We start from the raw sequence: 10,221 nt of genomic DNA, 5'->3' as shown, positions 1-10,221 counted from the left end.
CGGCCAAAGCATAATGGCGAAGCTAAAAGATAGGGTAAAGCTTAAATTGCACGAAGGCGCTTGGAGCGCGGAGGATTTAAAGGACCGACCCCGGGTGCCCGAAGGGGACGAGGGAAGGGGAGGTTAAAAAAGGAACAATTTTTGTTGGCGATAGCACCTTTGGTAGGAAATTTACGGAAGCTTAACAAAGGAAACACCGCATCCGGACCGTGACCCGGTAACTACCCGCCTTTGCACCGATTAACCCTTAACACTACCCCGGGCGCCGCCAACACCCCTTTTACCGCCCCCGTTACCGCCGCAATAACCCCGGCTGGACCCGCAATTTTACCTTAACCAAATTTGTTAATAAATTAAAAACCAACCGCATCGTTTTTTTCTTTAAATTTAGCCGCGGAATTATTAACTACCGAAAAAAAGCCATTCGCCATTTTATTATTTTTACCGTTACTATCGCCGTTATTAACCTGCAAAAAATCGGCGGGGGTAACCTTTTCGAAATATTTGTTATAGCGATCGAAAAATTCGGTAACGTTATTGTAAAATTAAGCGTAAACATTTCGACGAAATCGAACGTTCCGCGTATAAATTTTAACGCAACTTATTAACGTAAAATTGCTAAATCCGCTACGCCTAATTTAAAAATAGTTAAAAACGATATTAAATACGAAAAACATTTCAATAAAAATGTTAGCAATAATAATGTTACGGCAAGCTTTAATTTCGGGATTTCCCGCGAAATAATAAAAAGGCTTTACCGGGGCCGGGGTATTGTCCGGGAAATACGTTTTGCAAACGGCCTTAAACTTAACGTAAACGCGGCGTTCGTATTAGGGAAACCAAGCCTCCCAATTTTATTTAAAGTATTAACGACGCACCGGGGACGTAAAGGATACGATAAAGCAAAAAAAAATTTATAGCTTTTACTTTGCCCGTAAAGTTAAACGCCCAAGCGTAATGTTTTTTACGGTTCGTAAAGCTATTGCCGGCAATAAAAGCAAAATTTACGGATTTAAGCTTTTCCGCGGCGTCGAGCATACGTTGGCCCGATTCCGAAACGCCTTTTTTTAGCGCAAAAATGCATTGTCCGTCCTTACCAACCTTTTTTTTCAAACAGCAATATATACATTTCCTTAATTTGGAATTTAAACCGAAGCAACCCATTAACAAAATATCCGGAAAAACAAAATTAAAAAAAACGACGAAAAAAATTTACTAAAATTTTGCATGCAAGCTTTGTTAAGGTTAATTTCGCGGGTTATTATGCGCATGTACGTAATGTAATTGGTTAAACCGCTAAAAACATTGAAATAAATTAACGGGAAATTGCAAAAATGTAAAAAAAACCACATACAAACGACGGGCTTTGCGCCTTTTAAAGTTGCCCGTTACTTTAAAAGGAAATAAAGCAAGCCTTTTCGTACCACCCTTTTTTTTAGGCGTTATGGTACGATTGCAAACCGCGGGGAGCCGAAACGAAATATTAACGAAGCGCTGGAAATGTACGGTTTTACGATTAAACGTTAAATGGGTTGCAAAGTAACGGAGGCTAAAAAGGGAGGATTTACAACGGTTGTTGCTGTTGTTATTTTGCAATTGCTAATGGTATTTTTTGGTAAAATCGCGTAAAGGATTAAAAAAAAAAAAGCGGAAAAAGCCGCGATATATTAACTTATTTGCTAAAATTAATAAAAAAGGAAAAAGCGACGGGAAAGTTTTAAATTAGTACAAAAACGTGCACCCAACGACGCGACCTAAATGCAACGAACGAACCAATTTCCAACCAAACTACAATACTTTGCTTCGAACAATAACAACTTTTTTTTTTACCGAACGTTTGGAAGTGCGGAAAATACCTTACAAATAATTACTTACGAAAACGACGCGGAATAAAAAATACTTCGAAGGGAAAGAGTTTTTACCCGGCTTTACACCAAATAGCTATCGGCTGGAAGCACGGTTTTTACCTTTAAATAGCTACCCCGATCCGTAATGCTCCCCATGGGCTATACAGCTCGAAAGGGGTAAATAAATTTATATATACGGCAAATTGTACAATATGCCGCAAAACCAATTAATTAATTTAAAAAAACAAATTGTTAAATTTATAAATAAAGGTTAAATTTAAGCAAATTTTTTACCAATAGCAATATTAATGCTTATAATAAACAAACCGGAAAAAAGGTAACGCTTATGCGTAAATTACAAAGCTTTAAATAGCATTATTTAGCATAACCGTTACCTTTTTCCATTAATAAAAAAAACATTGCAAAACGTTGCTAAAGCGCGTTAATTTACAAAAATAAACGTGCAAGCAACGTTTTATAAAATAAAAATAGCAAAAAGCTAAAAGCATTTAATAGCATTCGCAACCCGGTTAGGGTTGTTCGAATGGCTTGTATGCTTATTTGAATTTGCAAAAGCACCCGCAACCTTTTAAAAAATATATTAATAAAGTATTAACGAACATTTTAAGAAAATACGTAATTGCATATTTAAATAACGTATTAATATATACGGTAAGCACGCGTTAAAATTATATAAACAAAATTCGAAAAATGTTGCAACGCTTAAAAAATGCAAGCTTAAATTTAAATTTGTTTAAAAGCGCGTTTGCGGTAATAAAAGTAAAATATTTGGGTTATATCGTAAAAACGGGAATGGGGATTTAAGCAAACCCCGAAAAAATCCAAGCAATAAAAAATTGGAAAGCGCTACGGAAATTAAAAGGATTGCGGGGATTTTTGGAATTTGCTAACTTTTACCGCAATTTTATTAACCAATTTTTGGAAAAAGCGGCGTTATTAATAATATTAACGAAAAAAAGGGCATTATTTTATTAAACGCCAAAAGTTAACGCGGCATTCGAAGCGATAAAATTGGCTTTTTTGCAAGCTTTAATGCTGGTACAATAAAATCCAAATTTAAAAACGCGCATAAAAGCGAATTGCTTCGGAAAAGCATTTAAAAATTATTTATTCCAACAAAAAAAAATGGGTAAAGAAAACCGCTTTTGCCTCCCCAACCTCGCGACGGGAAAACGCTATTAAATACAACAAATTTAACATTAAATTTAAACTCTTCGCTTCCGGCTCGCTACCGGACGTATGTCCGCGCGCGAGCGCGCTTCCGGCGCGGTTGCTAGCAGCGCCAGCAGCCCCGAAGGCGGCGGAGCGGTTACCAACCGCCCCAAAGCCAGCAATAATACCACCATAACTAACGCTTTTAACCCTTTCCCAACGCGCACCCGTATTGCAAATTTAAAAAATTAGCTAATCGAAACATTAAAGCTTTTTGTACCCCCCGGTAGCACCGAATTAATGCTTAAAATCGTAAAGGAATAAACCAAAGCCGTAACAAACGCGTTCGAAACGCGGTTTCGCAACCATTGCAACCATATGTTTAATTACTTTTGCATTATAAAAAACAAAATTATCGTTAAAATACGCAACGCCCGCAAGCAAATTACCAATTACGCTTCGATTTTAGCAACCGGTTTGCCGCAAAGCGGTTAAACCGGCAGCCACCCGCTTACGATCCGCTTTTACGCATTTTTTTAATACCGGCCCCCCCCCCCCCCCCCCAAAATATATTTTCGCGCGCACCGAACGCGAAATTATTATTTTAACCGAAAACGTTTTTTTTAAAATTGCGAACCGTATACCCGTTAAAATTACCATTACATTAATTAAAAAATTCGGTAATAACGTAAAAGCAACGCGCAAGCTTTTTAACGATAACGTAATAATTTTATTCCATATAACCGCCGCTAAATATACGAAAAATATTGCGTAAATTATTAAAGTATTTAGCAATAAAGCAATATATTAAACCCGAATTTATAACGTTGTAATTAAAAGCATTCGATAAAACGCAATTAATAATAACAACATTTTACTGCACGAATTTAAAGCGTATAATATTAAGGCCAAAATTAATTCCATCCATATATAAAACGCCCGGCAACCGGAAGGATACGCTACGGTATTGGTTAGGATTACATTCCCCGTTATAGCCCAAACCGCATGCAATAACGGTTTCGTATTTAAAAGCGAAATTTTTAACGTTAAACCGTTTGCAACGGGAGCGAAAACCGTTTAATGCTATAAATGTTACGGGTAAGGATATAAATCGAAATTTTGCAAAAAAGCGGTTCGTTGCCCGCATTGCGCCGGGCCGTTGCATAGCAACGGCAAAGCCGGGGAACTTTTATACCCGTTGTACGGGGGTTAATTTGTTGCAAAAAAAAGCGAGCCAAAATGTTATAATTGCGGAAGCAATTACCCGGCCTTTTAACAAACGTGCTTTGCAACGAAAAAAAAATTAAAAAGGCTAAAAATACATTTTTAAACCGGCCGAAACAATTTGCTTTGGAAACGGGGAACGAACGCGCACCCCAACCGAACCAAATAAACCACTTTACCGTTTATACTTTCCCGCTTTTTATATTTATCCGCTCCTTACCCGGCCCTTTTTAACCGTTACAAAAAAAGGACAATTTGTTTAATTTAAAGTTGCTAACGAAACGTAAACGGGATGGTTTTTTATTAAAAACAACGAAAGCAAAAGAAAATTTCCTAGCTAAAAAACGAATAAGCAAATTACGAAAATTCCGCAATAAAAAAACGTTAAGCTTTTTTAAATTCGCTTTTAGGATAAACCAATACTTTACAAACCCAAACCTTGCCCTTTTCGGCTTTAACAAAATAGCGGAAACAAAGGGAATAAACGAATGCCGGGCTGTTAACGACTTAACGGCACCCAGTAATACCGCGGTTACTAATTTTAACTTTGCCAATGCACCAAATTACAAAGCCCTTTCCTTTTCCCCCAATTTACCTTTACTTTAACCGCTTGCATTTTAACCAATCCAGTTCGGCTTTATACCGGTACCGTTTAGCTTTTTTGCAACCGGAATTACGTTTATTTTTAGCCAGCCAATTAATAACAACAACAACGTATAAAATTAAATATATTATATTAAAACATAGGAAAAAGCAAAAGGAAAAGCGACTTCCCCCTTTATAGCAACAAATAATACAACATTTTAGCCATTTAAAAGCCAAAGCGCAACCAGCACGGGAACCCTTCGAAACCGTACGGTTGCAATTACAAGCTTATTTATTACTAAGGATTTAATTTTAACGCAGCACTTTACGTGCACAACCGTTTCGCTTTTAAGTTGTAAACCGCTTGGTACGGTTACGATTGGGCTTTAATTACAATTATTACGCTAAAAAGCTTATTAAAAATATATTCGATATACTTTTTAAATTTTAAAGCAAGCTTTAATTAAGCAACGCTTTTTATTACAATCGCTATTTACTTAACCCAAAAGCATATAATCCTTACAAACGATTTTAACTTTTATTACCCAATTTAGAATTTACATAATAAATATAACGCAAAAAGCAAAACTTTTTTAAAATTAGCACGTTGCAAACGATTTAAACTAGTAACGCTTTACGGAAAGGTTACAAAAAGGAAACGAAAAGAAAAAAATAGCACAATTAATTACGTTTGGGTAACGCAACAATTCGAAATGGAATATTTAAAATAAAACAATACGATAAAAAAGTTTAACCATTTATTTTAAATATTCCGCGTTTTTTTTTAAACCGCAACAATTCCAATTCCGACAAATTAAAAGCTAAAAATGGAAAAACGTTAAATTAACAAAAAAATTAGCAAAAGCTAAAGCTAAAATGGTTAACAAATTAATAACGATTGGGAATATGTATAACGTTAAAGCTATAAATAAAAAAACCAATAAATTAATGCAATAATTAACCCAATTTGCTAACCAGCTAGCCTTTTAACGGAAACCAAGCCCTTTTAACAAACGCGCCTTTTATTAAACATAAAAATTTAACGATTTCCGTAAAAAGGCAAACCGCTTGCAACGCGCTTTTACTAAAAATAATATGCAAATAGTATGGGAAGCGTATAAAGCCGCGGACAAAGCATTTGTTAAAAAAAAACGCTAAGCAATGTTTAACCATTGGAAAAGCGTCGTTTCCGCAGCGGGACAAAATATTAAAAAAAACGGCGCATTTTGGAAATTCGAAAAATGGGCCCGTTTAAAAAGCTTTTAAAAAAAAAACCCGGATTGGCTACCGGATTTAATTAAAACCGGAAAAAACCCGGATACGCTTTGCAGCCATTAAAAAAAAGCTAAAATTTTGTTATTTAAATTTTTCCCAAACCCGTTAATTAATATTTTCGATATTAGCAAAACCAAATTCCCGAACCATTTTTTCCCAAACCCTTTTTAAATGCCCGTTTTCGTTACCCCGCAAAATATTATAAAAGCAACGGGCTGCATTAAACCGTAAAAAGCTACGGGCCAAAATTACTTTCCGAACGGGTTACTTAAAGCCGCTGGATTGCCGGGCGTAACCGCTATTGCAAAATTTGCTAACGCAAAGATTGCTACAAGCTATTTCCCGAAGCGCTTTAAAAAGGCCCTTACGGTAATACTACCCAAATTAAGCAAAATTACCGAAAAAAGGAAACAAACCGGGGGATAAAAGCTTATTACTTTGCTGTTATTAATTTTAAAAGCTATCGAATTAATTATAACGAAACGAATTATTAACGAAACGGAAAAAAAAAGCATCCTTTTCGATGGCCAAATGGGTAACCAACGGGTTAAAAGCACGGAACTAGCAATTTAAAAAGTAATAAAAGCGGTAATTGCAATATGGAACTATAGCGTTACCGCGTTGTTGCTACAATTTAACCTATCCGGAACATTCGATACCGTTAATTACTTTCGATTGCTAAATACGCTAAAAAAATACGGTTTTTCCTTACCAATTGTAAAATGGGTAAAAGGGTAACTAGCAAACAAAACGGCCATTTTGCAATTCGACGGCAACATTTTAAACCCAATTCCAATTCGAACCGGAATTTTTTAAGGTTTTCCTTTATTTTTTATACTTTTTATTATATACATTGCATTATTATATAAAGATTTTAAAAGCATTTTAAGGATTTTCGTTACCGGTTTTGCCAATAATACCAATTTATTAGCAATAAAAAACATTGCAAAAAATACGGCCCGCTTTTTGGAAATAGCTTGGCCAAAATGCGAAGCATGGGCAACTAAATACGGCATAAAATTTAACAATACCAAAACCGAATTAATTTATTTTAATAAGGACAAAAATACGCCCGTAATTCGATTCGGCAATATAACGGTAATTTTTAACCAAACGGTTAGGTTTTTCGGGGTTTGGCTAAACGCCCGCTTTAATTTTAAAAAACATACCAAAAAAGCAAAAAGCAAGCAAAAAAAGCAATAACTAGCACTTATTTAATTTATTTCGTTAACGTAAAGCAATACGTTCGCAAAAAAAAGGCTTTTTTATAACGTAATGTGCCGTACGGCTTTGGCATACGGCGCAATAGCCTTTTACATAGCTATACCGGCAACGGGCCGCCCCAAAAGCGCCGCCAAATAATTTTAAAAAAAATAACGCGCGTATTTAAAAACCATTGCCGGGGCTTACAAAACCATTTCGTTAGCCAATTTCGAAATTAAATGCTTTACCCCCCCAATTAATTTGTATTTAAACGAAAGGGTATTAAAAGTAAAAAAAAGATGGGAAAAATTTAGAATAAAAAATGTAATTCGGACCGGTACCAATAAAGTGCAGCAATATTTCCGATAGCTAAAATATCGTAAAAAAACAAAAGTACTATATTTATTTAGCCTGGCAAGCAAGGACCGGTGGGCGCAAAAATGGGATTAATTGGAACCCTTTGGATTTAAGCCCGGCCCCGCCCCGGCAATTACTTAAAAAGCGACCAAAACGAAAGCCAATGCTAAAGCATAAAAATTAACGAACCGAAAGCAAAAAAAAGAAAAAGGAAAGGAATGGCTTAAAATTAAATAAAACGCTAAATGCAAAAAAATCCGCGTTATAGCAACGAAAGCAAACCCATTCCGGCCCGCAATTCCTGCGAATAAACCCAGCTTTAACGGTTTAATACTAAAAGCATACCAAAAATTTACCAAAGCCCAAAGCGCAATAGCCATTTAATTAAAAACGGAAAAATTGGGATTAAAAGCGTTTTTTTAAAATAAAAACGTTTTTAACGTGCATACGTTTCGTTGCCCGTATAAAACCGGGCAACGGGAAATAGCATTTTATTTACTTATTAAATGCCTTTTTTATGCTAGGTAAAGGATAAGTTCGGGCTGGGAAAATATAAGCTATTGCAAAGCATATTTCGAACGATAGCAATAAAAAATAAGCACCATTACCGAAATCGATACGAATTAAAACGGCCCCTTTTTACCCCCCCTTTTTTGTTAGCAGCACGTTTGGCAATTAAAACAAGCAGATTTAACGATTTTAAAGTGGTAAAGAAGAACAACCGATTAAAAACGCGAATACCAAAAAAACGAACCGCTTTAAACAAATAATTTAACGCTAAATTAACAACCGAATACAATTATTTTAATTACCAACCCAATATAAAAAAGTTACGATTATACGCTTAACCATACCTAGCATTATTTAGCAATAAGTTCGGGAACAAATTGTTGCTTTACATGTTTTAACGCGTACGGATTCTTTCCCGCGCCATTTCCAGCACCCGGTTAAAAAACGCCAGGTTATTTTTATTATTACTTTGCTTTATAACCGCCATATTTAATTACTTATATAAATTAAAAAGTGCAAAAGCAACGAAAATAACATTATTACCAAAAAGGGACCGGCATTTACCAATTGCTAAGCTTGCGCAAAAGCAAACTTTTTAACCTTTAAATTATTAGCAACTTCCGTAATATTATTAGCACGCGATAAAGCGTTAAAGGCTTTTAAAGCGTAAAAGGCAAAGGTTTAAAGTACCGATACCATATTGCCGGAAAAGAACCGCACAAGCTCCGAACTAGCAGCACCGGTACCCATAAAAACCCCGGCGCCAAAAAAAAGGAAATATCCGGAAACGGTTAAAAGCAAAACCAACACCGGTAAATACCCCGAATTTGTTAAGCCCGTTTTTATTGGTACGCCAAAACGTGTAAACCTTAATAATTAATGCGTTGTAAACCGCTTAACACCGTACCATACCGTTAACAAATCGATAAAGCATAAGGAACCGATAAAATTAAAGCAATTTACTAAATATTTGCGGCAATTATTTAACCCGAAATTGCGCATATTTTTAATTTTAAAAAGTAATTGGTAATATTTAGCAAAAAGTACGGCCGCAATACGAGCTTTTTTAATAGCAACGGGGTAAAGCTAAAGAAAAATACGTTAACGACCCGGCTAAATAACGGAAAGGAAAAAGGAAAAAACGATTTACCGTATTACACCGAATGTTCCAATTAGCACAAAAACGATAAAATAATGCGTTCGTATTTAAAAAAATTAACAAATTAATAAATAAAAAAATTACCCGGAATTATAAAAAAATAAATTAATTTTAAAATAACAAACCGCAATTTTGCCAAACCGCTTTTTTTTGCTTTGCTTTTTACCCAAACCATTAAGCAAACGATCGATATAACCCATGCAAATGTTACGTGCAAAATTAAATAATTAGCCGGAGCGCAAACGGAAAAAAAACGAAAAAAGCATTTACGTTATTTAATAATAAAGCAAAATGCTTTTGGGGATTTCCATTAAAGCGTTTATCGCTTTGCGGGTTATAAATTTATATCGTTAAACGAAAAAATTAAATTAAAATAAAAAAACGAAAACAATTTGGCGGCGAAAGGATAAAAAAAAACGAATTATATAATTAGCGTTAACCCGCGCGTTGCCGCCGTTGTTATTATTAGCGCTAAAAAAACCGTTGTTATTATCGGGCATTTTTACCGGAAGAGTACGGAAAGCGGGCCGGGTAAAAAAAGCGTTAAAAACGACGGGATCGGGAAAAAAAAAATAGCAATTGCCGTTTAACCATTATTACGAACGCCGCTACCGCTACGGCCATTACGTTTGGTAAAACTGGCTTTAACCGTGCTTTTTTTGTAAAAAAAGCCGTTAATTAGCATTGTAACCGATTAAAATTAAAAGTAAAATTAAAAATGGCTGGAAACGAAAAGAAAAAAAATGCAATTAAGCGCTGGAAATAAAAAGCGCGTTAAAAAAAATTAAAGCGATAGGAATTAACCGGGAGCGATACGATAAAAAGGTAGCGGTTAAAAAGGAAAAAGCATTGCATTAAAAAAAGGAAAAAAGCTAAAAAGGAAAAGGT

At 35.2% G+C, this 10,221-nt stretch overlaps 1 protein-coding gene across 1 annotated transcript; it reads left to right on the top strand.

The window, feature by feature from the left end:
* Positions 1–4,583: 4,583 nt before the first annotated feature.
* Positions 4,584–5,219, top strand: GGTG_05067 (hypothetical protein; the record flags this gene model as incomplete). The annotated part of the gene is made up of 2 exons (XM_009222866.1): positions 4,584–4,775; positions 5,052–5,219. Coding segments are annotated over 2 exons (360 nt in total), but the record flags the coding sequence as incomplete, so codon positions are not given.
* Between the last annotated feature and the right edge of the window lie 5,002 nt (positions 5,220–10,221).

This window comes from Gaeumannomyces tritici, assembly GCF_000145635.1.
Source record: "Gaeumannomyces tritici R3-111a-1 unplaced genomic scaffold supercont2.2, whole genome shotgun sequence".
Lineage (NCBI taxonomy): Eukaryota > Fungi > Ascomycota > Sordariomycetes > Magnaporthales > Magnaporthaceae > Gaeumannomyces > Gaeumannomyces tritici.
The sequence above is the reverse complement of the archived record's forward strand: the minus strand, read 5'-3'. Positions and strand labels throughout refer to the sequence as shown.